Source organism: Populus trichocarpa, chromosome 9, assembly GCF_000002775.5.
Source record: "Populus trichocarpa isolate Nisqually-1 chromosome 9, P.trichocarpa_v4.1, whole genome shotgun sequence".
Classification (NCBI taxonomy): Eukaryota; Viridiplantae; Streptophyta; class Magnoliopsida; order Malpighiales; family Salicaceae; genus Populus; species Populus trichocarpa.
The window spans coordinates 10,912,565-10,936,917 of record NC_037293.2 but is presented as its reverse complement, the minus strand read 5'-3'; the positions used below and the strand labels follow the sequence as shown (position 1 = coordinate 10,936,917).

General features: G+C 34.8%; 6 protein-coding genes across 11 annotated transcripts; 4 read left to right on the top strand and 2 right to left on the bottom strand.

The window, feature by feature from the left end:
* The first annotated feature begins 2,710 nt into the window (after positions 1 to 2,710).
* LOC112328606 (heavy metal-associated isoprenylated plant protein 26) lies at positions 2,711 to 4,591 on the top strand. Its single transcript, XM_024608033.2, has 2 exons — positions 2,711 to 3,008; positions 4,045 to 4,591. The coding sequence occupies exons 1-2, from the start codon at positions 2,760 to 2,762 to the stop codon at positions 4,426 to 4,428; spliced, it is 633 nt and encodes a 210-aa protein (XP_024463801.2). The 5' UTR covers positions 2,711 to 2,759; the 3' UTR covers positions 4,429 to 4,591.
* A 638-nt stretch (positions 4,592 to 5,229) lies between these two features.
* On the top strand, positions 5,230 to 8,874 carry LOC7494244 (WD-40 repeat-containing protein MSI2). The gene is made up of 6 exons (XM_024608176.2): positions 5,230 to 5,676; positions 6,488 to 6,811; positions 6,916 to 7,059; positions 7,253 to 7,377; positions 7,905 to 8,000; positions 8,511 to 8,874. The coding sequence occupies exons 1-6, from the start codon at positions 5,344 to 5,346 to the stop codon at positions 8,743 to 8,745; spliced, it is 1,257 nt and encodes a 418-aa protein (XP_024463944.1). The 5' UTR covers positions 5,230 to 5,343; the 3' UTR covers positions 8,746 to 8,874.
* A 598-nt stretch (positions 8,875 to 9,472) lies between these two features.
* Positions 9,473 to 10,624, top strand: LOC7494245 (uncharacterized). Its single transcript, XM_002312925.3, has 3 exons — positions 9,473 to 10,078; positions 10,197 to 10,251; positions 10,411 to 10,624. The coding sequence occupies exons 1-3, from the start codon at positions 9,518 to 9,520 to the stop codon at positions 10,428 to 10,430; spliced, it is 636 nt and encodes a 211-aa protein (XP_002312961.1). The 5' UTR covers positions 9,473 to 9,517; the 3' UTR covers positions 10,431 to 10,624.
* Positions 10,625 to 11,452: 828 nt separating this feature from the next.
* On the bottom strand, positions 11,453 to 15,244 carry LOC7494246 (basic leucine zipper 23). 4 transcript variants are annotated; one of them, XR_002983805.2, is made up of 4 exons: positions 15,084 to 15,244; positions 13,734 to 14,681; positions 13,042 to 13,178; positions 11,453 to 12,643 (listed from the first exon to the last, which is right to left on the bottom strand). XR_002983805.2 is itself a non-coding variant. In XM_024608941.2 (4 exons), the coding sequence occupies exons 2-3, from the start codon at positions 14,506 to 14,508 to the stop codon at positions 13,150 to 13,152; spliced, it is 804 nt and encodes a 267-aa protein (XP_024464709.1). In that variant the 5' UTR covers positions 14,509 to 14,681; positions 15,084 to 15,244; the 3' UTR covers positions 12,777 to 12,991; positions 13,133 to 13,149. The 4 variants fall into 4 exon arrangements, 2 of the variants coding, with proteins under 2 accessions (XP_024464709.1, XP_024464706.1); XR_008060138.1 differs by lacking the exon at positions 15,084 to 15,244 and adding an exon at positions 14,850 to 15,067; XM_024608941.2 differs by lacking the exon at positions 11,453 to 12,643 and adding an exon at positions 12,777 to 12,991 and having other exon boundaries at positions 13,133 to 13,178.
* Positions 15,245 to 17,907: 2,663 nt separating this feature from the next.
* LOC7472116 (uncharacterized) lies at positions 17,908 to 20,163 on the top strand. The gene is made up of 3 exons (XM_002312926.4): positions 17,908 to 18,353; positions 19,082 to 19,412; positions 19,495 to 20,163. The coding sequence occupies exons 1-3, from the start codon at positions 18,273 to 18,275 to the stop codon at positions 20,040 to 20,042; spliced, it is 960 nt and encodes a 319-aa protein (XP_002312962.3). The 5' UTR covers positions 17,908 to 18,272; the 3' UTR covers positions 20,043 to 20,163.
* A 243-nt stretch (positions 20,164 to 20,406) lies between these two features.
* On the bottom strand, positions 20,407 to 24,144 carry LOC7494247 (protein kinase STUNTED). 3 transcript variants are annotated; one of them, XM_024608161.2, is made up of 11 exons: positions 23,892 to 24,144; positions 23,304 to 23,603; positions 23,140 to 23,213; positions 22,926 to 23,044; positions 22,725 to 22,840; positions 22,114 to 22,641; positions 21,780 to 22,028; positions 21,535 to 21,698; positions 21,216 to 21,443; positions 20,978 to 21,127; positions 20,407 to 20,890 (listed from the first exon to the last, which is right to left on the bottom strand). In XM_024608161.2, exons 2-11 carry the CDS (start codon positions 23,461 to 23,463, stop codon positions 20,636 to 20,638), a joined length of 2,043 nt encoding a protein of 680 aa, XP_024463929.1. In that variant the 5' UTR covers positions 23,464 to 23,603; positions 23,892 to 24,144; the 3' UTR covers positions 20,407 to 20,635. The 3 variants fall into 3 exon arrangements, with proteins under 3 accessions (XP_024463929.1, XP_024463928.1, XP_024463930.1); XM_024608160.2 differs by lacking the exon at positions 23,892 to 24,144 and having other exon boundaries at positions 23,304 to 23,748; XM_024608162.2 differs by lacking the exons at positions 23,140 to 23,213; positions 23,304 to 23,603; positions 23,892 to 24,144 and having other exon boundaries at positions 22,725 to 22,853.
* Between the last annotated feature and the right edge of the window lie 209 nt (positions 24,145 to 24,353).

The window sequence follows — 24,353 nt, the reverse complement described above, 5'->3', positions numbered from 1 at the left end:
TGATTCGCAAAACATATTAATCTGGTAAACTGTTGATATAGACAATTAAACTGGAAGATGCACGTCATGCACATGCAGTATCGAAGCTCTATTTGATGAACTGATTAATTATTAAATGCTTGAAACAGTAAATTCGGATGAAAGTTCTTGCATCGAAGGCAGGCAAACCCACCTGGTGGAGGGTGTAACATCAAGGGCGACATGGGAGATAAGATTAGGTAAATACACGCTGCTTTGTGCCAGTTACTATAGCCTCAATGGGCATCCACTTGCCCCTGCCATGCCGTCCAGCTGTGCCATTGTACAGCCGAAAAACTAAGCAAGAAGAGTCGCTAGTTACATGGTGTTTGAGTATGCGTTCCAACTGTCTTTTTATTTTTTTAAAAAATAAATATATATATTTTTAGATTATTTTGATATAAAAATGTTAAAAATAAATTTTGAAGATGCAAAGTAAAAATACATTTTTGTCTTTAAAATCTGAAAAAAAGGGTCTTTTATTATGGTTTGTTAGTTAAATAAAATAAAAATAAAAAACCATACTATGCAATGTTGCACGTGTTAAAAATATTATAAAAAAATAAATATTTTATATTTTTAAAAATAAATTTAATATATAAAAAATATATATAAAAAATACAGGTGAATTATGCTAATCTCTTCAAAAACCAAACACATACAATACAATTAAAAAATAATCGCACTTTAAAAAAAACTAAACAAGCACCCAGAAAAAATCACATAGAAATTAAATACAAACTTAAAAAAATATTTTTTAAAAAAAGTTTGAATTTGAAAAGGCTCAAAACGGTATAAAAAAGTAAAAAAAAAGATCAAATCAAGTGGCCTACCCACGAATAAAATGCCCGCACACAGGTGTTTAATTTTTTTAAGGTAATGAGGCAGATGATATACTGTTCATTATAGTTCAGCTTAAAAAAGATAGACGACGTGTCATTTAGAATATCTAAATTCCAGGCGATATAGTAGTTGTAAAAACAGGGTTGCTGGTTTTTTATTATAAAAACTCATTTTCAACTCCAAGCACGTAGAAAATATACTATGAACCTTATTAAATCAATTCATAATCTTCAAAAACATGAAAACCTAAAATTAACTCGAAATTAAAAATCTTTCCGAGTTTGTTTTCAAGACACTTTCAAGATTAAAAAAACACATAATTTAAACTCTCATTGCTATATGAAACCATTTTGAACATAAATCTACCACTATGGTGTCCAGAATTGTTGTAACGACAACGTTTTCTATCCATGTTAGAATAAGATGATCACCTCTCTCTCATTTCACAAAAAAAAAAAACTGGAAAATGATGAAAATAAAATTTGTTATTAAAATTATTTTTTATAAATTAAAGGGACTAATTATTTAATAGCTAAAAAAGATCGGATATTCAAATTTACATTTAAAATAAATTTGAATGCCACCATTTTTTTACCCATATTTTTACCCCAATCCTCTTACTTTCAAATCAATTATCTCTTGAAAAAAACTTGCAACAGGATGCTAATTTATGTTTAAAAAAGCTCAATTATATAAAATAAAAAACCAAGGATAAAATTCAAAATAAAAAATACCCCGGCTTTATTACATAGTAATTTGTAAAAGAATAAATAATGATTTTAGCTATGACATTTTTTCCCATAGGGCTTAATTTTAGCTATAATATTTTTCCTACAAGTATAGTGATTTTAGTGCTTGGTTGTTATTTTATAATAGAAAAGATAAAACTTGAGGTATATAAACACATGTAGTCCCGGGTATGGAGATAAAAATGGGTTTTTACATGTATAGATAATGATTTTATCAAGTTTTCTATCCCTCTAGCAAAAGGAAGATAGAGATGACAGAGACACAGCCAAAATATTTTATTTTTTCCACAAGCATTCATATTAACATTTTACAATTTCAATCTTTATTTTTACTTTTAGATTTAGATCATTAATTTTAGCTAATTTATTTCCACCATTAGATCTAAAAACTGTAAAATATAAAACAAAAATCAGAAAATATGAGAAATATAGACAAGAGAGGAGAAAGGTAAATTATCAGGCAAAAGGAATCCAACTAAATTACCTATCAAGATTGTTATAGGATGAAAGCTCTCATCTTAAATAGCTCGTAAACATTTAATATGTGAATTTGAAGTTCTATATTTAAAAAAGTAATGATAAATATCCTTAAATTCTTTTTTTTTCTAATTTAATGATGATTAAAAAGGTATTTGAAGATTTATCGGCGGTTGATTTTTAAAGTGTTGTTTATCTTGAAAATATATTAAAATATTTTTATTATTTTTTTAAAATTATTTGTAAGATCAGTGAATTAAAACAATAAAAAACATAAAAAAAAATTAATTTTTTTTAAAAAATTGTAATTTCAAACGCGTTAGAAAGCCGTGAATAACGATTTAACTTCGCAAACCTTTTCCAACGGGACAACCTCTGAATGGACCAAAAAATAAACCTCTGATCCGATCCTAACCAAGAAAAAAAGAAAACATCCACACTAACCATAACCCTGTTTCAAGTATTTGGGCGTTTGTGGGGCCCACCTCACAGGTCGTGCAACGGGACCCACTTGATGTCGGTATATGGATAGGAACGAGCCACCAGCCATGATAGAATCTGAAGAAGCAACCAGGATACGTGCCAAGAAGCCAGCACAATGACACACAAAAAAGAAAAAAATCCGACGACTGATAGAGCCAAAGAGACCCACTTGCAAGGTTGCTTATTTAAATGGAGGACTCCTCAGATGATATGTCCGTCAAAAACTGTCCTAATATTTCAAACACTTTTCAAATCCCTTTGGTGCTTTTCTGTGCATTAATTCTTTATATTTTCTATATTCTCACTGCCTTAAGGATTCCTTTATCTTTTTCACGAATCAAGAAAAGTTATAAAGAAATGGGCGTTCTTGATCATATGTCTGGTATCTTTGACTGCTCTCGTGGCAGTTCAAGGCACAGGAAATACAGGCAATTGCAGGTATGTAACATTTTGCCAACTCTTTCCTCGTACTCTGCTCTTTTTTACATATATAAGCTAAAGAGAGAAACCTTGTTTAGATAGAACAAGCAACAAGCATGAGTTCATGAGATTCCGTCGGTTTCATAGGTATAACATATAAGCAATTGCAGGTATCTGTTATTGCCACAACTCTTTAACCTCACACAATTTTTTTTTTATATATATATAAGCTAAAGAAAGAAACTGTCTTGACAGAGCAAGCTACAAGCTTGAGCTCTTGAAATTCAGTTGGTTTCATAGTTAGAACATACAAGCAATTCACTCGTAGTCTTATCTATTGTATCCTTGAATCTCTCCTTGGATAATTTCGCGTCGCCTTTTAAAATTCCTTAGCAATCCCAGATCTCTCTTATGGTTTTAGACTCAGTTTTTGTTATTAAACGATAGAAATTGCTCAAGGTTTTTTTCACTCTAAAACTAACAACTTCTTGAACCGCACGGAGAAGTTTTCTTGTCGATTTGTATCCATGCTAAACTCGGCTTGACTCAATGGATTGATATGAAAATTTGCAATCCGAACCCAAACCCTAATCCGAGCTAGATTTTGAATTAAACTGGAAAAAACATCGATTCCGAATGATTCCATCTAAGTCCGGACAAGAAAAAAAATGAATTCGTTTTAATAAAAATAACTTAAACTCAATTAACCCGATAACTCGCATGTCGACTCACCACTCTAATGACATATATATACTTTCCCATATCAATCCTTGTAACCGATCTGGTTCCATGGCTGTACCTTTGAACTAGCAATGAATATGATTTATGAAAAATGAGAAGATGCTGATTATGTCCCTCACGGGTTCTCGCAAGGTGAAAAAGATCACCATCATAAAGAAAGGCATTTTGGTATCGTCCTCATAAAATAGCAAAATCCCTTGTGGCCCACCAAATGTTTCTGATATTTTGACGCCCTTGTGGCCCACCAAATGTTTCTGATATTTTTATGAGTTGCCACGCTTACATTGAGTGATTGTTTCAATGTGATGATCAGACGGTGGAGGTGAAGATACGCTTAGACTGTGAAGGATGTGAGCGCAAAGTGAAGAGATCACTAGAGGGAATGAAGGGTGTTAGTCAAGTGCTTGTGGATAGAAAGTCAAACAAGGTGACAGTCGTTGGATATGTGGAGCCAGCAAGGGTGCTCGCTCGCATTGCACATCGCACGGGTAAGAAGGCAGAGCTGTGGCCATACGTGCCATATGACACGGTGGCCCACCCTTATACAGCTGGGGTTTACGACAAAAAGGCCCCTGCTGGGTACGTGAGAAGTAATCAGGACCCACAAGTGTCCCAATTCGCACGTGCGAGCTCCTTCGAGGTTCGATACACTACTGCTTTCAGTGATGAGAACCCTACAGCTTGTGCTGTTATGTGATGATCGTGATTGTAGTTAGTTTATTTTTGTGCTTTGATTTCAAGGCTTTTAATTATGTTTTTAATTTTCCTTTCTTGTACGCTGTAGTCTTTTATTATTCTCTATCTGTATTTTTTTTTTTACTGGTATTTCTAAGAAATGAAATATTTGTTTTCTCTAATAATACATTACCCCATGATGCACGTGCATTTGAAAGCCTGAAAAGCTAGTAATTGATTATTATCGCTTTTTTTTTTTATTTAGAAATTATATAAATTTATTATAAAATTATAATTATCTCTGAAATAAATTTATTTGTACCTCACAATTTCGACAAATTTATATTATTTAGGAGTTTTTTTTGAGATAATAATTAAATGAAAATGAAAATCTTCATTTTAAATAAATCTTCATTTTCATAAAGCTGAAGAGGATCAAAATCAGAGTCCTAAATTTTGCAATACCATCACTGTTATTTTGCAATTAAAATTAGAATACTGTTCTCAATCTTTCCTCTTGGAAGTGACAGAAGCGATTATCGTGCGGTTGTAATTCAGTACACACGCACACACATATATATCTTAAATAAATAAATAAATATATATATATATATATCTTAAATAAATGCTTGCTTTCTTAAATCCAACCAACCAAGGAGTCACGACTCATATAATTTAGTGAGTCGAATCTTTAATGAAAACGAGTTTAAGCTCGTATAATTGGGGCTTCAATCAAGTCTTGGACTCCATGTTTTTCAGGTCAATATACTAGGCCGGGACTAAATCAACTTGGGCTTTATTCAAAAGAAGAGCTTGGTCTTAGCCCATTTCTCTTCACATTTTTCGCGGGAAACTAGAAGACCCTAAAACTCCCAAGTAACAGCACACACAAAGGGGGGAAGACAAGAAGAAAAATATCTCGAGAAAGAAAACGAAAATGGCACCGGTGGAGGATGATCAGGATGTGGGACAAGATCAACTTGATGAAGAATTCTCTGTATGGAAGAAGAACACGCCATTTCTCTATGACTTCGTCATCTCTCACCCTCTCGAGTGGCCATCTCTAACCGTCCAATGGGTACCACTCGCAACTCCACTGCCTCACTCAACCGACCCGTCGTCTTTCTCCGTTCACAAGCTGGTTCTTGGGACTCACACTTCTGATGATTTCCCCAACTATCTCTTGATTGCTGATGCTGTGCTGCCCACTTCGGTCGCCGAAGCCAAGATTGACGCTAGTGGCAGTTCTACGAATTCTGTGATTCCTAAGGTGAGATTTGGCTTGCGGGGCTCTTTTTCGTGCGAGTATTAAGTGTTTGGTGAAATTACTAACATGAAATGTTGTTTTTTATTGTTGGTTTTTTTTGGGTTACCGGTGTTTTGATTCAGTTTTGAGCAAATTCCGTGATTCCGAAGTTGAAAGTTTAAATTTTGGGTTTTGTTTTTGTGGTTATCAGTTTAAATTTCGTTTGCAGCCTCGGGTCCGCGATTATTTTATGATTCAGGAGGTCAAATTTAATTTTTTTTGGGTTTCTTTGTGGTTGTTGAGTGTTTGATAAAATAGCTAGCTGAATGTTGTTTTTGAGTGTGGTTCTCTGGGTTTTCAAGTATTGTTTTCTTAGTCTCCCGAGTTAAATTTTGGGCTGTAATCTACTAGCTGAAGTGTTACAACATGTGTTGTATTTTTGCATGATATGCATTTGATTGTTTGAACCCCTGCATTGCTTTATTATTTTTGATTGATTTTAACTATTAACTATCAACTGTTACATTTGTATCTGTCTTGAAATAGTCTATATATTTGCTTTCCTAGCTGCTGCGACATGCATTCTTATTTTCAGTTTCCAATGAAATTGCTGAATGTGATTATTAAGTTATGACGAGGGTGTTACTTTTTAGGTGGAACAAATAATTGAATGTGCTATATTTTTGTTTCAAGAACTGTTCCGTGAACATAAAGTTTTTTGCTCAAATTTTTGCATTTATGTATCATCTCCTCAATTATCATTGGATACAAGTATTCTTTTGATGTCTGAATAAAAAAGAAACACGTAGCTGATTTATTTTTTTTGGATTAATAGGTGGAAATTACACAGAAGATTCGTGTTGATGGAGAGGTGAACAGGGCACGAAGTATGCCACAAAATCCTGCTATTGTTGGTGCAAAGACTAGTGGTTGCGAGGTTTATGTGTTTGATTCTACCAAACAGGCAGAGAGGAAACAAAGGGATGGCTGTGATCCGGATTTAAGGTTAACTGGCCATGATAAAGAAGGGTATGGATTGTCGTGGAGTCCATTTAAGCAGGGTTATCTTGTGAGTGGTTCACATGATAATAGAATATGTTTGTGGGATGTGTCTGCCGTTGCTCAAGATAAAGTGCTTGGTGCGTTGCAAGTTTATGAGGTAACCTCAGGACCTTTTCTGTCCCTTTTAATCAATAAGGTTAATCTTTGCAATCATGGTGTGTGCTAAATGGTTAATTGTTGGAGTTGGAAATGCTTTTATAGGCCCATGAAAGTGTGGTTGAAGATGTGTCATGGCACTTGAAGAATGAAAATTTGTTTGGTTCTGTGGGGGATGATTGTCAATTAATTATCTGGGACTTGCGCACAAATCAAATCCAACATTCTGTTAAAGCTCATGAGAAAGAGGTGAAGCAATCTCACCTCGATGTTTTTTGTATGCTTGTTTTTCTCATGTATGCATGTTTTATTGTTTTGGGAATACCTGCCTGTCTACTTGGTGTAATATTAGTGACTTTCTTTTTGTGGCTTTGCTTGTGAAATCTTCATTTTGATCTTGAAATGTTTTTCTTTCTCATAACACTTTGTTTCTCGGTACCAGATTAACTATCTATCGTTCAATCCATACAATGAATGGATTCTGGCCACAGCTTCTTCTGATGCAACTGTTGGTCTGTTTGATATGCGGAAGCTGACTGTACCACTGCATGCTTTACGTAGTAACACGTATGTTTTCTACCTCTTGTATGATTTTGAATATAGTTGCATGACCACAGCTGTTATTCTGCATTCTGAAAGGTTTTACCCTTTTGGAATGCATTCATTCAACTGAACTGTCTTACAACTTTAGGAATTGTCTTTCTAATGTTTTAGCTGCATTATTCAATTTTTCTATTTCAATGGGGTTTCCACGGATTACCAATTAGAGGTGCAAATAGTTATAGTACACGTACATCTGAACCTTGTATTTCGAATATCACCGTTGTGCAGCTCTCTTTTCTTTATTGGTATCGAGAATGGAAAAATTTTCAATACTTGCAAATCGATGTGTTTGTATCATCTTATATTAACACTGCAATAAATTTTGTGACCGGTGTTGTTTAAGTTTTTGTTTATAAAAAAAGAGACAAGTGATATGCATTCTGGATGGCCCTGCATTCTGGCCCCTGGGTGGTGGCATTTCTTCTATATCTGTAGTTTATTTCCCCATGGCATTGACTACTTCTATCTGTTGCGATGCTTATTTCTGACAGAGAAGAGGTATTCCAAGTAGAATGGGATCCTAATCATGAAACAGTGCTAGCATCCTCTGCTGATGACAGAAGGTTGAACGTTTGGGATCTGAACAGGTATTTTCATCAGACATTTGTGAATATGTTCAAAGATGGAGTAATTTAGTTTTGATCCATTTCCCTTTAATAGTATGACGTGGTTTTCTTTTGCTCCATTTCTCTCTCATTAGATGTCCTAATAGAGAAAAATAGTCGATAATTTTTGTTTCTTATTGGAATAGTTGTAATCAACTCCAGCCTTTGTTAGATTCAGTGATTAGAGATGGAGTTTGGATGATCTCTTATCCTTCTTCCTTCTATTAATTAAAAAGATGAATACGGTACCTGAATTGCTAGTTGACTGTATAGCTTGGTCATTAGCAATTGCCGCTTACTACAGTGTTTAGCAACTTCAAGTGATCAATTATACGATCTCCAAATCACTGGATTTTCATCATCATATGAGGACCTTAACCATCCAATAAAATCCCTGTCCTTTCTGGTTTTATCGATAAGGGCTGGATATGTTATGAAAATATTATTGTATGTTCCATGAAAATTATCTAACCACTATCTTGATGCCTTCAGGATTGGTGAGGAGCAGTTAGAGTTAGATGCTGACGACGGCCCACCAGAACTTCTTTTCTCTCACGGAGGTCACAAGGCCAAGATATCAGATTTTTCATGGAATAAAAATGAACCATGGGTCATCTCAAGCGTGGCTGATGACAACACACTTCAAGTGTGGCAAATGGCTGAAAGTATCTATCGTGATGAAGATGACATAGCATCTGCTGAGGAGCCACCTCTAGCTGAGAAATGAGCGAAAAGCCGATCTTCGTAGCTTAATTAGGCAACGAGACGATGATTTGTTTTTAACCTTCGCACCAAACATGGCCAACTACTGTTAATTTAAACATTTTATATGCAATTTGTGCCCCTTCATGCTTAATACTAGTTGATCGGAGATGAAAACCGGATAGCTTTAACGTGTGTTTCATGGGATAACATCATCTGCGAGTTTCGTTGTAGTTGCTTTTTAAAGAATTTTTCATACTGAAATGTATTAAAATGATGTTTTTTTATTCTTTAAAGATTATTTTTAAAACGATTTAAAATATTAAAAAATTAATTTTTTTTTTAAAAATATTTAAATTTTTTTAAAAACATGATTTGCACCGCCTTAAAGTCGTAACTGTATTTTTGCTATCCATGGCACGCATCACCACCTTGCTAGTGGCAGTGCTACCGCCTGACTTTATTTAAATTGTATTATCGGGCACCTAAATAGTTCAAGCAAGCCATTTTATGGCAGATAATAATCTGAAATATCAAGTATCCAATGCTATTAAAACAATCCAAAGTGCATTCGACTTGGACGTAGAATCCATGATTAGAAAAAAAAAAAAGACTTGGAGATAGAATCCTATTAAAAACAATCCAATGACTTGAACATGGAATCGTGATAGGAAAGACTTGGTGATAGAATCCTAATAAAACAGCTCAACTGTACCTTACACGCACAGACGGCTATATATCTAGGGTTTAACTATAACACATCAAGTATCATCTCTCACAAAAATCAAAATAGCACCATGACTGAGGCTGTAGAATTAGCTAGGTTCCTAACCAAGTTATTTATGTGTCTGGCAGGCTTAGCATCTAGTGCGTTGATGTACCCGAACGTATGCATTGCTACAAGAAAGAATTACCCTACCGCTAATCATCACTTGGTATTCCTTTTCATGGTCACACCCGCCTTATACGCAACACATTGTTTTCTTCGATTCTTAGATCAACGAAACTTATTGGACTTGTTCTATAACAAGCAAACAGAACTCATATCCAGAACACGAGAACGACTTGGCACTCTGATTTGCTTTTTACGTGGGTTCTATGGTCTATGGATCTACCTTAACGCCAACAACAGCACTGACATGGAGCCTAGCTTGGATCTTTCGAAGAATTTTGCTGCAACTTCCATTCTTGTACTCAGCTATGTGAAGTATATTGGAAAGAGTGAAGATTCCTTAGCTGTTGCCCGTGCAGTTATCCAACACAGTATTTTAGCTGCAATTCTTGCCATGCTCGATGGTCTACACATGAAATCTTTAGCGATAGCACTTTCACCTATCATACCTTCAATCATTGTACTGGTGAGTGTGGTCTCTGTGTAGTTTTCACGCCCCACCTCTATTGAAAATATCATATTTATTAATTCTCATCAACCCCTCTCTCTGATTTTTTTTTTTTTTTGCCGTTTTTATGCTTAAGGTCACTCCTAAGATGGAGAAGCTCCACTTGGATATTGAGAACCTGGAGGACGAGGGTAATTAATCTTCCTTAATGATGATTTGGTTTGGTTTCTCTTTCTTTCGACAAAAGACTTTCCTCTTGAAAAAACATAAAATGTCTCCGTTGCTGTTCATGTCTCTGCCCAACCATTGTTAGTCTTGATCCTAATTCCTTGAATTCAATTCTTTTGCAGGGATATATTGCAAAGAATAGGAGACACAAGTGCGTGCGTTGATAACTCTCAAGGCATGGATTTTTTATGATGGAAAAGATATTATCTCATGTAAGAGATGAAATTATCTCACTTGATTTCTTTAGTTAGTTTCTTCACCACCCCGTATTGTTATTCTTCCTTTGAAGTACTTATTTTAGAGTTTTAATTTCAATATTGATTCTCATGTTTTTCCCTCCCTTGCATTCCTCGAATTTAGCGATAGATTTATTAAGTCCGCAAAGTGTAATTGCATCTCCTATTAATAGCCAAGAAAATTAAATGTTGAAATGGCTCTTTATTTATTGATTCTGACGAAATGGGATGTCCCTTTATCCATGGTTAAGAATAACGAATAATTTTTTTTTTTTAATCAAACACATGTTTAGAGGGAGAGTTGACTTTATCTGTTTGTTTTTGTATTTAAAATTTTTTTTAAAAAAATTAATTAATTAATTTTTTTTTAATTTTAAATTAATATTTTTTAATATTTCATATCATTATTTTAAAAAACAACTATAACCACACCTTCAAACAACCTAATATTAAAATTACCCACACTTGTCAAATTTACTTTCTTCACTGGAATTTTAATGTAAATCGTGGGAAAATGACAGATTGAGAGACTTCAGAGATATGCCCATTGACGGGCCATATAAAAAGCAATCAATGGGCATATTAGAAGTCAGATACATATTTATTAGTTATTGGCTTAGGAGATGCTTCTCTTAATTATTTTTTTATAAACTCCATGTAAAAAAAAAAGAATTTCATAAAGAAAATCGAGGGAAAAAAAATAGTGGAGCTATTTATGGGAAGGTCCTGGATCCAAATTTTCTCTTTTAATAACTAGAGATTTTTTTACTTTTATGGGCCATAGAAGGGAGGCTTCTTCTTTAGGGAAAAGAAAGGAGGGTAAAAAGCTTGCCCTTTTGAGCTCAAGAACTAAAAGGACGCGACAAGAATATAATTCATAGAGAATAAATTAAAGTATCTGGGAAGACAACAACACATGACACATAAGTTGATTAAAAAATATTTATTATAGTTGAATAAGAAATCACACATACAACCAGGCATGGTCAGCCAGAAATTTCACGGATCCAACATAAATAAAAGGCCTTGTGTTGCTCTCTTCACGCAGCTTTGGGAGGAGAAAAAACACAAAAACAGATATGGTGCTTCTACATACGAGGGTGCAAGTAGCTCAGATCAAATTGTGGGGTCAAGGAAGTTATATTGTGCAGTTATGATCTTTTTGCTTATAAAATTTTCTGTAGAACTAAACATTCAAACATATAACCAAATAGCCATCCATCAAAATTGGAAGTTTTCTGATTCCCTGTCAGCCTGTAACATATATCCTCACAGATATGGTTACCCTACCACTCACTGTTTGGTCTTAATCTCGTGTTAAGGGTGAACCAAGAACGAGTGTACCCAGAAAACTAGATGGATTCTAGGAACACTTTGAAAATAACCAAAGCGAATGGATGAGAAACTGAGGACATCAGTTATTTGTAGAACTTTTATCAGATCTGTGTTTTTCTAAAGCACAGAATTCATTCTGATGGTTTACTGTTGGTGATGCTAAACTTCATTCATCCAAAGATATGCATTATCTAAATTCTAATTTTCTTCCTTCAATGAAAAAAAATAATAATAAAAAATCCAGTGAAGTGAAGCAATCTTGACATCCAAACGATAACAATTATCCTCCAATTAACATAACCTAGTTGGTCCAAAACTGCTTTCAATTCGTAACTTTTTTTGTGTCTCTAAATAAAATGAGCAAAAGCAAGAAAGACCATGTTAACTAGAGACAGAAGTTGAAAGGGGCAGTAAATCCAACTACCCCTTGAGGACCTTAAGGCTCTACTCCACCATTTCCTTACAAAGGGTGCATAAATAAGAAGATTAGCAGCTTTCAACATTAAATTGACAGCCCTTTCACTCTAAACATACTGTTTCTACTTGAATAACTATTTAACACAGAATCCTCTTTTCCCTTGTTGCAAAGAAGTACCAAGGTACGAAACAATATTGAATTTGGAAAGATTAACCTCACCATACCTTGCTATTCCTGTCTCAGTCATGGTAAGCAGCAAGTTCTGAACGCAAATTTCACAATTCACAGGACACTCGGATCGATTACAGACAGCAAATTGTTTGATTCACTAATGAAACGTCAAACACGTTCCCACCTTACCAAATTCTGTAATTCAGCAATAAAGAAATCATATTGCTTGGGAATGTAAAAATTCTTAAACAAACTGCCAAAACTTGTAAAAAGAAAGAAGAAAGGGGACCGTATCAACAATATCTTCATCAAACAACACCACTCCTACTTGTTGTTAAGGTCAAGCTTGGATATAAAGAATATGGTTGATTTAAAGCTTTGTAAATGTAAGTTGAGCTTCATAGAAAACCATAGGTCGGTCTCCGCTCATAAGTTCTACTAGCAAAGGATCCATCAAGTCTCCATTTTACAAAGGATTTTTTCAGCCAATTTCACAAACTAACCAAACACCAGCTAGGCAGCTTCAGCCGAGTAACCCAACACCTGGATGAAGAAATACACAAAATGAAAAGGGAAAGGAATTAAAAACTAACCAAACCCAAAAAGGCATATTGATGAAGCTGATGCTGCCACTCAACAGAAGTACTTAGTGGAAGCACATGCATCCTCACTGAAAATGCTGACCTCAGTTTGACAGTTCTTCAACTTACTGTTGCTTCACAAGCCCCTCCTAACAGGATAAAAACACCACAATCAGTAACAAAATCCAAATTTGGTTCATTAGCTACTCGATCAATGCAACTACAAGAAGACATCAGCAGTGTAGTCCATACCATTTAAAACACCTTAATCTTGTATATGGCTGGAAAATACCATTTAATACACATGATCACACCTTTCTCCAGTTTGGGATTGTTTTTCCAGGTAACATACAATGTGAATGAGATGACTCTTTGAGGTGAAATGAGAACAAGTGCCTTAAGCAAACTTTCCATGGAAGGTCTCACTTATATCCTTTTAACATTCACTTCATTCTCTACATGCAATCAAAGTCTTTTATCACAGGAATACATGCTTTATAGTTGCACAGTAAGCAAAACACAACAAGTGCTTGACCTAATTTCCAGAATTCATCCCACTACAGTTTATAATAACAAGGCAATCAACAAGTTCTTCTTAAAAAAATAGATCAAACCAATTATACTCAAGTTGGTTGTTAATCAATCAGCTCATCCTACATCCACAGTTCGATTAAAAGCAAAATATTAAGAACAATGAGTTTCACCTTTCCTCTTGTTTGCACTGGAAGAATTGCCATTCATTTCCTCATTCCCAATGCTACACCCAGGTAAGTCTCTCATTCCTGAATTCTGATACTCCATACACTGAAGGTTCTCAAACTCACAACTGTTAAACCCTTGTCCTTTCAATGCTTCACCTTCTCCACCTTTGCCATCCAACCCAGGATGCTGGCAATAAACCTGATCATCACACCTTATATTACATGGATTCATCACAAGAGAACCAGGAAAATTGGTCAAATTCACATTATTAGCTGATTTCTGATATGGAAAAGATCCAATCTCCCCTTCAATTCTCCCCCTGATGTCTACCAGTAAACACTTGAGCCTTGCAACCTCTGCCTCCAATGCAGCCTGTCCTTGCAGCCTCTTTAGTAACTGTTGGTTCAAAGCTCGCAAACGCTTAACTTCATCCTCCAAAGAGGCAGCCTTTGCCTTCTTCTTCTCCCTATACTTTCGGACAGCCTCCCTATTGCCCAATGGCCGTTTCTTTGACTTTTTCTCTATGGACTCCGCAGTGTCTTCACTCTCAACCTTGTCCTCAGAAGAGGACAAAAGTTTTGTATGTGCATGAAAGCAAACGTGTGTGTGAGGATTATCGGGACCAGGAGGATTGCATGTGTGTGTATGAGTACAAGCATGAGGAGTATCCATCAGTAGCTCATCCAAGAAACCATAAGAACAACTGCTTGGAAGATCATCCATATTCGGACTCAAAAACAATTCTTGGTTTGAATAATCTAACTCTCCATCGTCCATTATAGCACAAATTTGCCAAACAAAAGAAAGGCAGATCCAAAATCCGATGAAGCAAGTATAAATTCGAAATTTTGATGCTGACCCGGATGATAATTTCAATCGAATCCTATCTTTTACCAGAATTTAGTAACACCCAGATGATAAATTTGTGAGCACAAAAATGCACTCCTAAGCTGCAAAAGATGGATTTTAAGTAAGCAACTCGGAAAATCCACCAAAACCCAAACACAAAATGCTAAAATATCACAAATTCAACTAATTCAACCCCGATAGCAATCAAAGCAAAAAAAAAAACACAACTCGATCAATGGAAATAATTATTAAAAAAAAAAAATATTTACCATGAACATGAAATCAAAAGCAGAGAAATTAAGATACTTCGACAAAACTAAGGTTTATGTGGCAACGACCGAAAGAGAGAGATGGAAATAAAAAGACAGTCAAGACAGAATCCATGAAAAATCATAACCATAATCATAAATAACCCTAAACACCAAGTGGCAGTTCCTCAAAAAGGAAAAAAAAAAACTTAAAATGGAGAGTAATAAAGCTAAATAAAGTAAAAATGAGCGTACCAGAGAAGATGAATTTGGTTCCTATTCCATAAAAGAAAGATAGAGGGAACGAAAGCAAAGGTCTCTCTTCTAATTAACGCAGTCAAGAATGAAAGACGATTGGTCCCCTTAGCTGTCAATTTATAGGTATTTGAGGGACTAGTACCTAAAATTACAAAAATATCGAGAAATTGTATGGTCGATTTTTTTTTTTATTAACGTTTTTTTTTTAAAATTGTATGGTCGATTTTGTTTTATGGTGTGAAGACATTTATTGTGGGCCATCCTGGTGAGAGTTTTCTTTGATCTAAATCATGACCGTCCATTTCTTAGATTTATAAGAGAATTTGGTTTCTTTTATTAATTATTAATTAATTGTTTGTAGGAACATATCCCCCAGGTCAATTTCGTTAATTAAAAATCTTTTTTTTATTAATTTTTCAGGGGTAATTCATGAAACTTCCAAAATAATAACGTTGTTAAATTAAAATTTGAATAAACAATGATTACGTGATAATTTTTTTATTTGTTTCCAAAATAAGATAAATCTTACGAGCAAATTTGTGGATTATTGCATTTTGTTATAATGGAAAAAACGAAATGGATTCCCGGTAGATTTAGAATTATTTAAATGAAATTAATAATTCTATGGAACAATAGCTTTAAAGTTTAAACCCATAAAATAAAAATAAAAATAAAAATAAAAAACGATTTTAACCACCAAATCAACTTTAAAATTAATATAATTAGTTCCTAAAACTTGGAAGCTTAGATTCAATTTGGGGAAAAACTGAAGAGGTTGGATTGATAAGTAGAGATTCAAGATTAGAGCCAAGACTGACATGCACTCACGATCTCAAGACCACCAGCTAAAAAAGATTAAACACGTTTAAACTCTTTTTTCCAAGTATATAACATAATTAATGAAAATAATTATAACATAATCAGCTTCCTTTGATTGACACGTATTTGTAAAGGACAATAAGTTTTGTTAAAGTTAAATACAACCTAGGTTTCGATTGCTTTTCACTAAAAATATATATTAAAATAATATATTTTTTTATTTTTTAAAAATTATTTTTAATATCAGCGCATCAAAATTATCTAAAAACATAAAAAATATTAATTTAAAATAATTTTTTTTTAAAAAATTTGTAAAGGACAAATAAGTTTTGTTAAAGTTTAATAAATATCCTAGTTGTTTTTCCTTTTCAAATTGGTTTTTACTTAGTAATATATTAAAATAATATTTTTTATTTTTTAAAAATTATTTTGATATCAACGCATCAAAATTATTTAAAAATACTAAAAATTATTAATTTAAAATAAAAAAATAAAATTTTTTTAATTTTTTTTAAAATATTTTAAATACAAATAAGACCTAAATCAATCGGGACGAGAGTTGCAACCAACATCAATAGCATAAAATGATCAAGTAATTAGTTTGTTCAATCATGGGGTCTTTATGATTTTTCCTTTACCAAATTATTATCAACAAATAAATTCATAAAGAAATGAGCCTATGGACATAGATACATAATAATAATAATAATAATAATAATAATAATAATAATGAAACACATAGCCTTTTCTTGATTTTCTCATGAAAAAGAAAATATAAATTTATATGGTAAGAGTTTAACATTTTATATCATTCCACTAAAAAAGAATTAATTATTTTCATGCGTGTAAAAATAGAAGCTGCCATTTATCATTTGGATCACACCCACATTAATGCAATATAATAATGCCTTCCAAAATGCTAAATGCATTTGGATCACACCCACATTAATGCACACCGAAATTTCAAACCCCTTGCTCCCTCAAATTTTGATTAACTTCGAGGAAAAAAAACTTTGATTTAAAAACAAACTGGAGATACATTAATTTGATATATGTGAACGTTTTTTATTTATTTAATAATTAGATGATGGTTTTTACCTTGCAAGCATCAAAATTATCCATTATATCTGATCTCATCAGACAATTTAATTTAGGATTTTAAAGACTTATTTTTATCCCCGGAGACCCATTTAATTTTTAAAAAATAATATTTTTTTTAATTTTAATATTTTTTATTAACTCGAGTTAATCATCATGATTTGTAATCTAAACTTTGCATAAGTATGCCTCTTGTATAGAGATGATTATTTTCAGTTCGGTTTGATTTTTATAAAAAAAGTAACTAAAACCGGTTTTTTTTTTTAAAAAGCCGAAACCAAATCGAAACCGGTTCAAACCGACCAGTTTCAGTTCGGTTATTTTGGGGAAAAAACCGGTTCAAACCGCTGTCTCGGTTTTTTCCGGTTTGGCTTTTTCGGTTTCAGACTTATAAAACCAAAACCGAACCGAACCGCTTGATTTTTTTAAAATTCTAATCGGTTTAATCAGTTTTTTTTCACGATTCGGTTTTTTCAGTTATTTTTTTTTATTTTCTCAGTTTAATCATTTTTTCAGTTTTTTTCTAACCTCTACTCCTGAATCATGGATTACCTGCTTATTTTGATAAAAGCATGCTATCTGAATTATAATTCGACTACTTAAAAAAAAAACATCATGGATTTCTGATGATCTGGCATTGAAGGTAAATCTGATGGGGAATATAATCACTCACTGACTAGATCAGTGCTATTCTTGGTGAGCAACTTGATCTATAGTATTTGCAATTTTACTTCTAAATTGCCGGATTAAAACCTTGAAAGAGTGGAATCTAAAATAGAGATAGCTCGATGCCCACGAGGTCGCTCATGAAAAAAATAAAATAAAAATGGAGCAGGTCCAAATATTGGAAAAGGGAAATAACATAACCCAGGAAAATCCCTCCAGCAAGAAAATAATCGTGGAAGGATCACAATTTATGTATTTGCTTCCACTATGCACAAAATCTCTGCATTCCTTTTATCAATCCCCTAATATCACGCTCTTTATATGGAAACCCTCTATACTTCGCTTCAGTTTTAGGCTTAATTAGCTCCTTGATCTTTTATTAAACAAACTAGTAGTATCAACGAAAGCCAAAAACTATTTAAGTTTCCTAGAAACTGCATACCCTGAGGCCTGAACACGGTTTACTTCATAGCCTGATAATTTACGCCAAATAACAGAAAATAAATTGTGGGTTTATCACAATTTTGCTAGTTTTGTGGTTTTTAGACAGCATCAATTAGTGTTTCGTGGTTTAAAAGTGGTTTTAAGAGTAGAACAATCACTATGTCAAGGTGTATACGGTTCCCTCCACCAGGGTACGTGTGGAACGGAGTGAAAGGGGAAGCCTTGATAGAGTTGATTAAGGTTAGTTATTGATTCTTAACTTTAGTTGATTCTTGATTTGTTTAGTTACAAGCCAGACCTTGAATCTTGATGGGTTCTTGTTATCATCATATATGAGGTATGGCGTAATTTTGACTTGCAATTTTGTGACAACGTTACTTGTATAGGAAGAATAAGTGAGGGTTTTAAGAGATTAGAGAGGGAGACAACATAGTTGTGATTTCGTTCTTGATAGCTTGGCTTCAGGTTTTTTGGACCCAAATTAAGTTGATGTTGATTGTTTGGCGGTTCAGGGAATTGATAAAAGATAAACTTTTTAATTACATGTTCTTATTTTCATTAGTTCTACTCGTAAGAACTCGTACATTTCAACTATCTTCAGTTTTGAGTTTTTCTTGCTTGTTCAAATCCACAAGCTGTTGGAGTACTTTGAATAATATGAAACTATGCATTAGAGTTGCTCGAAAGAACTCGTACATTTCAACTATCTTCAATTTTGAGTTTTTCTTGCTTGTTCAAATCCACAAGCTGTTGGAGTACTTAGAATAATATGAAACTATGCATTAGAGTTGAATAAACTTGATTTTGAAAATTTTCAGAAAAGTAAGCTGAAATTATTGTGCTTGTATAGAAACTCAGGCTTTTTAATTCTTAATTTCCTCTGCATTTGCTTGATATTGCTTCCGAGTTATGTCATCTTCGTGTAAGTCAGTTTCTCAAGTTTAGTGTTGGCCTTCTCCATTTTAAAGGTCAGGAGAGAAAAGGCCGAGGTTGAGAAGCGAAGGAAGAAAGAGGAGAAGAAGAAAGAGAAGAGGAGGCAAAAAATCGAAGAAGGATTGGAGGGGGGACAGATTAAGAAGAAAAGGTATAATCCTCACAGAAGGCAGGTGCAACACCGGAGAGAGGATGGCGATGTAAGCAGCTACTATCTAGCGAAGAATGAACATGAATTTCGAAGAACAGAGAGAACTAGTCTTGCCGAAGAGCTCAAGCAGCCTTCAATATCAGACAGCTTATATGACTCTTTTGGCACCAGCCAGAGTGCCGAGAGGAAGGGGACTGAAAGGTGCCAAAGTCATGGTGAGTGCATTTCTATTTGCTACTCTTTCTGGATGTTTATATGTTTGTTCCTGATACGTGCCTTTTGTGTTTGTTAAAACAGGAAGCGTTTTTTGGATTGATATCCAATTGCAAGGGCATGAAGATCAAGATCTGGTGTTTGGTAAACCAGTGTGCTCTATTACAGCAATGGATTTTCTTGTCCAAGAGAAATCTGAATTGCCCAAAAGCTGCTCCGAAGAGGAGTTCTTTTCTACCTGCAGTGAGTCCACAACCACTGCCTTTGAATCGGATAGACCTGGTGTTGAGTTGTGCCATTCATGTTCTCAAACTGAGCTCGTAAGAGATAGGAAGGCTGCGTCGGCTCTTATATCCCAATACTCTGGAAGTGGCTTGCAGCATACAGAATTAAACTTTTGGGAGCTAGATGTAAACTGGATTCCCCTTCCCATGAAGAGCGGGAACCCGGAATTTGATAATCTAGTTTGGCTCTACGAGAGGAAGCCCGAGAGACTGCCTAGAAGTGATTACACTAAAATCTATAGAGCTAGCAATGATAGATTGTCTCACCCGATTTCTTCTCTATACCCAACAGCTCAGTATTTGGCCCAAGCTGAGATATATGCCTTGCCATTTACAATACCATTCTAAAACTGTCACCTGAATCTGTGCATCTTTATCGTCTGTGTAAATAAATTTGTGTTTGTAAGCCTCTAGTATTTCTATACCCAGCTTTCCTATGATCAAAATGTGATTATCAGCTTTTCTATTCGCTAATGTTTTCAGTAGGATCTAAATTACAGTGACAATTCATCATAACACAAGCCTCTGTATGCTGAAGCCGTTTTCTGTTACTTTGTTTCTTTCCTTTTTTTTGTGGAGAATCTAGATAGTCAAGCTATCACGAATTGTTGTTGCGTTGTTCATTTTTCTGCAGATTTTGATTCAGATAGAGCAAATGCCCTTGTCTGTTAGAAAAATTGCATTCTCCGTGTTTCTTCTGTAGTCTCAAAGATTCAAAAAACAAGCTCTTGATAGGCTTGAACCTTAATCCTCTCTCATTATCACTTTAAACAAGAATTTTACAAGTCTACATCTTCAAAACACCTCGCTGCAGGGCGTAAACCTTTTTTTTTCCCCCTTAACTGTACAGGCACAAGGTTACAAACTATTTGTACAGAATTATGTGATAACCTAGGCTCTGAAACAGGTAGTCAAGAATATTGAATAGAGTGCAAAGTAAACTAATTGAAGCTTGATGATCGGCTCCACCTATCTTTAAAATACTCCTCAATAGAAAGATTATTTCCATGCTCCCAACTACTAAATGATGTGGAATCATAATCAACATCAAGCAATGCAAGACTTAAATGTGACTCTGCACTAGAGTTTGGATAAACTTCATCATCATTATCCTGGTTTTCTGGATCCTGAAGATCCTTATTTTGAGGGTTCACCCACTTTTCCGGTTCTTTATCTCCTCTTAGGAGCTTCAGTATCTGAAAGAAAAAAAAAAGGTTAAGAAAATCTACCATGACAACCAAATTAAATTTCCTGAGAATCCAGCCGCAGGTTTAAATTAGTACCTCACTCATTTTAGGACGTAGTCTAGCTGCTCGTGTAATGCAGTGTGTTGCTGCAAGAACCATTCGTTGCATTTGAACCTCATCAAAGTTTCCATTCAAGTTTGGATCCACTAAGCCTATTGCATTCCCACTCTCTATTATTGGTTTTGCCTGAAACTCACAGAATTTACTGTTATTGATGCTTGTGATTAATAGAGATATAGTATTTTGTAGTTGTGGTGACCTGAGAAACTCTTACCCACAAGACCAAACTCTCTTGGCTCTTGGTGTTCTCGGAACTAATTGGTTTTCTTCCTGATAGCAATTCAAGTAGAACTACACCAAAAGCATAGACATCAATTTTGTCGCTGACTTTCCCATACATGAAATATTCAGGAGCAAGATATCCAAATGTTCCAACAACATCGCCTAGAGTCACAAACGATGTAGTTGCCGGTCCCCATATTGCCAGCCCGAAATCGGACAACTGTCGAGTAGAATAAAACAAGTCATGCCATAATTTTGTGATAATTTTCATTTGTGGCTACCGATAATCTGCACGAGTCTCAGCAGAATACCTGTGGTTCAAATCCATCTGAGAGAAGAATGTTTGAAGACTTGACATCTCTATGAATAACAGGCCGAGAACATTCGTTGTGCAGGTAGTATAGGGCTTCTGCAATTTTAACAGCTATATCGAACCTCAGTTCCCATGACAATGGAGATTTGTCTTTGCTCTTTCCTACACATAGTTTCACATCAGAATTGTTTCTGTCAAGATTCACTAGTGAAGAAAAACATGCGCAGGTCGGTAAAGACTTACCATGTAAGTTTTCCTCTAAGCTTCCTTTAGATAAAAAATCATAGACGTAAATGAGATCAGCATCTTTGATGCAGACATCAACAAGAGGTGTGATGTGCTTGTGGTTCAATGAGGAGATGATTTCAACTTCAAGAGCAAGATCTTTCATTGCTTTCTGGGATGATTTCTGAACCTTCACTGCCACTGGCTTGCCATCTGGAAGAATCCCCTTGTACACACTGCTACATCCCCCTTTCCCAATCAAATTTTCTGTCAGAAAGATCAGAAATTTTTTGTCAGGCAAGAGAGGAAATTCAATTAGTCTAATCTCATGTGATTGATTCAGGGTAAAAACCTGAGTGAAAATTCGAAGTTGCGCCTTTCAGAACCTTGTTGCATATGCCTGACAGAAAACTAGGTGAGCTTACTTTCAGCAGAATATCCGAGCCATTTTCTAGTTCACCTGATGCAGAAGATCTACTCCTATTGCTATCTTCCAAGATGTTACTTATCTCTCTTTCTTCTGCTGTTGAAACGCGAGGATCTTGTTGAGAGGAGCGATCCGGTAAGCTCATTGCCCACTGTACTACAGACAGTTTCCTGGAATGCAAGTTCAGTGGAATGGCTGAACTTGCTCTTCGGAGGAGGGGCCAACCAGGTCTCTGATCCAAAAAATCACCAGAAAAAAGAGAATTTGATCTCTTCTTACGTGCATTTACAGTGCTGCAAACTTCATCCTTTATTTCTCCAATCTCATCTCTTGATAGCAGTTCAAAACTAGATATTTCAGTATATGCTTCAGAATCTCCGAATTCAGATTGGATTTCTCTAAAACTTAAATTTTCATTTATATTAAAACTTGGTTTTGGATCTCCACCGAGGCCTGACATAATCGAAAGCAACATCAATTATTATCTTCTCAGGATCTGCTAAATGGATTTTTATTTTAGGACACAAGTACCAAACCTGGTAGTTGATTGTTGTTGCACCTTCTAAACACAATTTTTCCATTGTGGATGGCCATAATATCTGTGGTTGGACGCAGTCGCTTGGCGCAATACTTAGCAGTAGAAGCCCAGACCCTGAAAATGAAATCTATCTAGGCTAATTAGAAAAGAAGCATTAAACCATGATTGATGCAGAACTTGCGTTTCTACCTGCCCCTACCTTAGAGCTGCCTGGCTACTGATCCCCACAATTACGGCTACAGCAGCATAGTTCTTTGCCTCTCTAACCAGAGTCCTTCTAACCGAAATCCCTTTGGCTATCTGACCAGAGAGGCCTACCTAAAGCCAAAGCAAAAAAAATCATTGTCATCTGCAACTTTTACTTTCCCACCGGAGGGCCAGGAAAAAGTGCTACAAGGTTTTTGATTACGGACCTTCTTCATGGAACATAGACCATCATAGACTTCTAAATAACTATCCAACAAAGGCTTGTCTCTCAAAGCATGGCCTGCATCAACAGCTCATGTTTCATCAAAATCATGCAAAACTTTTTAAAAAAAATAGAAGAAAAACACCACTGAACTGTTGAAAGCATTACCAGAACTTCCACAAACATGAACAGCAACAACACAATCACCAGGTTCAGCAACCTTTGCAATAGCCCAGCTAAGTAGTTCTCTGCTATGACTATCTATTCTTATCCCAACTAACACATTCCTCCTTTCAGTAGCCTTAGCTTCCAGCTCCTCAACTGTCATTTTTTCTTTTATTCTTGATAACTTACTTCCACAACATCAAAGCATCCATGTATATTCTCTTCCTCCTAGAATTCCCAGAAACTCTGCAAATTTATTCTCTTTAACACCCTTTCCACCCCTTGAAACAAGCGTTTCAGTCTCTGCAACACAAAAGAATTTACATGGTCATGCCCCACCACCATATTAGGCACTCACAGCTACCACATGAGAAATATAAATACAACCCATTAATAGATTCCCCTTGAATAATCCAAACTCAGGAAAAAAAAAAAAGAAACCCTTTCTCATTACATTAATCCACATGCTAGCTCGCCATGAGATAAAACTATAAACATAAATACCCCAACAAGATCTTGAAAATACATATAAAAACAAAAGGTGAATCATACATAAGATAAACAAAACAAGACAACAAAAAAGATATGTACCTAAATATTTTTGTACCCATTTATTATTTTTGAAATTGCCGCCAAAAATCACCACCCACTTAACTGATGAAACTTAAGAGATTATAATTTTTTTTTAATAAACTAAACATGAGTGCTTCGGTGAAGATCAGTTAAACAAATGGGCTAATCTGAAAAAGAACAGTAAAAGCCAGTAAAGAACAAAAATGTAAACAGGTCAAATCTGGAGAAGAAAGTGTTGGCAAGTAAAGGGAAAAGTGGTCAAGAAAATTTATGTGCGCTGAAAAGAGAATTAAGAAAAATTATGGGAAGTGGTGTTATTTAAAAAAAAAACAAAAACAAAAACAAACAATAAATTATTTATATATTCTTTATTACTAATAATTTTAATTTTAGGTCGTTGGGAAACTGGCAAATTTCGCGGGAAACGCATGACAAGGGGCTTGTTGAGGCTTAACCATCGGCTGTCTCGGGTTGCAAGGT

Coding starts and splice junctions, on each gene's coding strand:
- LOC7494245 (XM_002312925.3), top strand. CDS start 9,518: ATGACTGAGGCTGTAGAATTAGCTAGGTTCCTAACCAAGTTATTTATG. Junction 10,079..10,196: donor TACCTTCAATCATTGTACTG/GTGAGTGTGGTC, acceptor TTTATGCTTAAG/GTCACTCCTAAGATGGAGAA. Junction 10,252..10,410: donor TGAGAACCTGGAGGACGAGG/GTAATTAATCTT, acceptor ATTCTTTTGCAG/GGATATATTGCAAAGAATAG.
- LOC7472116 (XM_002312926.4), top strand. CDS start 18,273: ATGTCAAGGTGTATACGGTTCCCTCCACCAGGGTACGTGTGGAACGGA. Junction 18,354..19,081: donor CCTTGATAGAGTTGATTAAG/GTTAGTTATTGA, acceptor TCCATTTTAAAG/GTCAGGAGAGAAAAGGCCGA. Junction 19,413..19,494: donor TGAAAGGTGCCAAAGTCATG/GTGAGTGCATTT, acceptor TTGTTAAAACAG/GAAGCGTTTTTTGGATTGAT.
- LOC7494246 (XM_024608938.2), bottom strand. CDS start 14,508: ATGGACGATGGAGAGTTAGATTATTCAAACCAAGAATTGTTTTTGAGT. Junction 13,179..13,733: donor CAGTGCAAACAAGAGGAAAG/GTGAAACTCATT, acceptor TTATCCTGTTAG/GAGGGGCTTGTGAAGCAACA.
- LOC7494247 (XM_024608161.2), bottom strand. CDS start 23,463: ATGACAGTTGAGGAGCTGGAAGCTAAGGCTACTGAAAGGAGGAATGTG. Junction 21,444..21,534: donor CAGATGGATTTGAACCACAG/GTATTCTGCTGA, acceptor TCTACTCGACAG/TTGTCCGATTTCGGGCTGGC. Junction 21,128..21,215: donor AAGAGAGTTTGGTCTTGTGG/GTAAGAGTTTCT, acceptor TGTGAGTTTCAG/GCAAAACCAATAATAGAGAG.
- LOC7494244 (XM_024608176.2), top strand. CDS start 5,344: ATGGCACCGGTGGAGGATGATCAGGATGTGGGACAAGATCAACTTGAT. Junction 5,677..6,487: donor CGAATTCTGTGATTCCTAAG/GTGAGATTTGGC, acceptor TTGGATTAATAG/GTGGAAATTACACAGAAGAT. Junction 7,378..7,904: donor CATGCTTTACGTAGTAACAC/GTATGTTTTCTA, acceptor TATTTCTGACAG/AGAAGAGGTATTCCAAGTAG.
- LOC112328606 (XM_024608033.2), top strand. CDS start 2,760: ATGGAGGACTCCTCAGATGATATGTCCGTCAAAAACTGTCCTAATATT. Junction 3,009..4,044: donor GGAAATACAGGCAATTGCAG/GTATGTAACATT, acceptor TGTGATGATCAG/ACGGTGGAGGTGAAGATACG.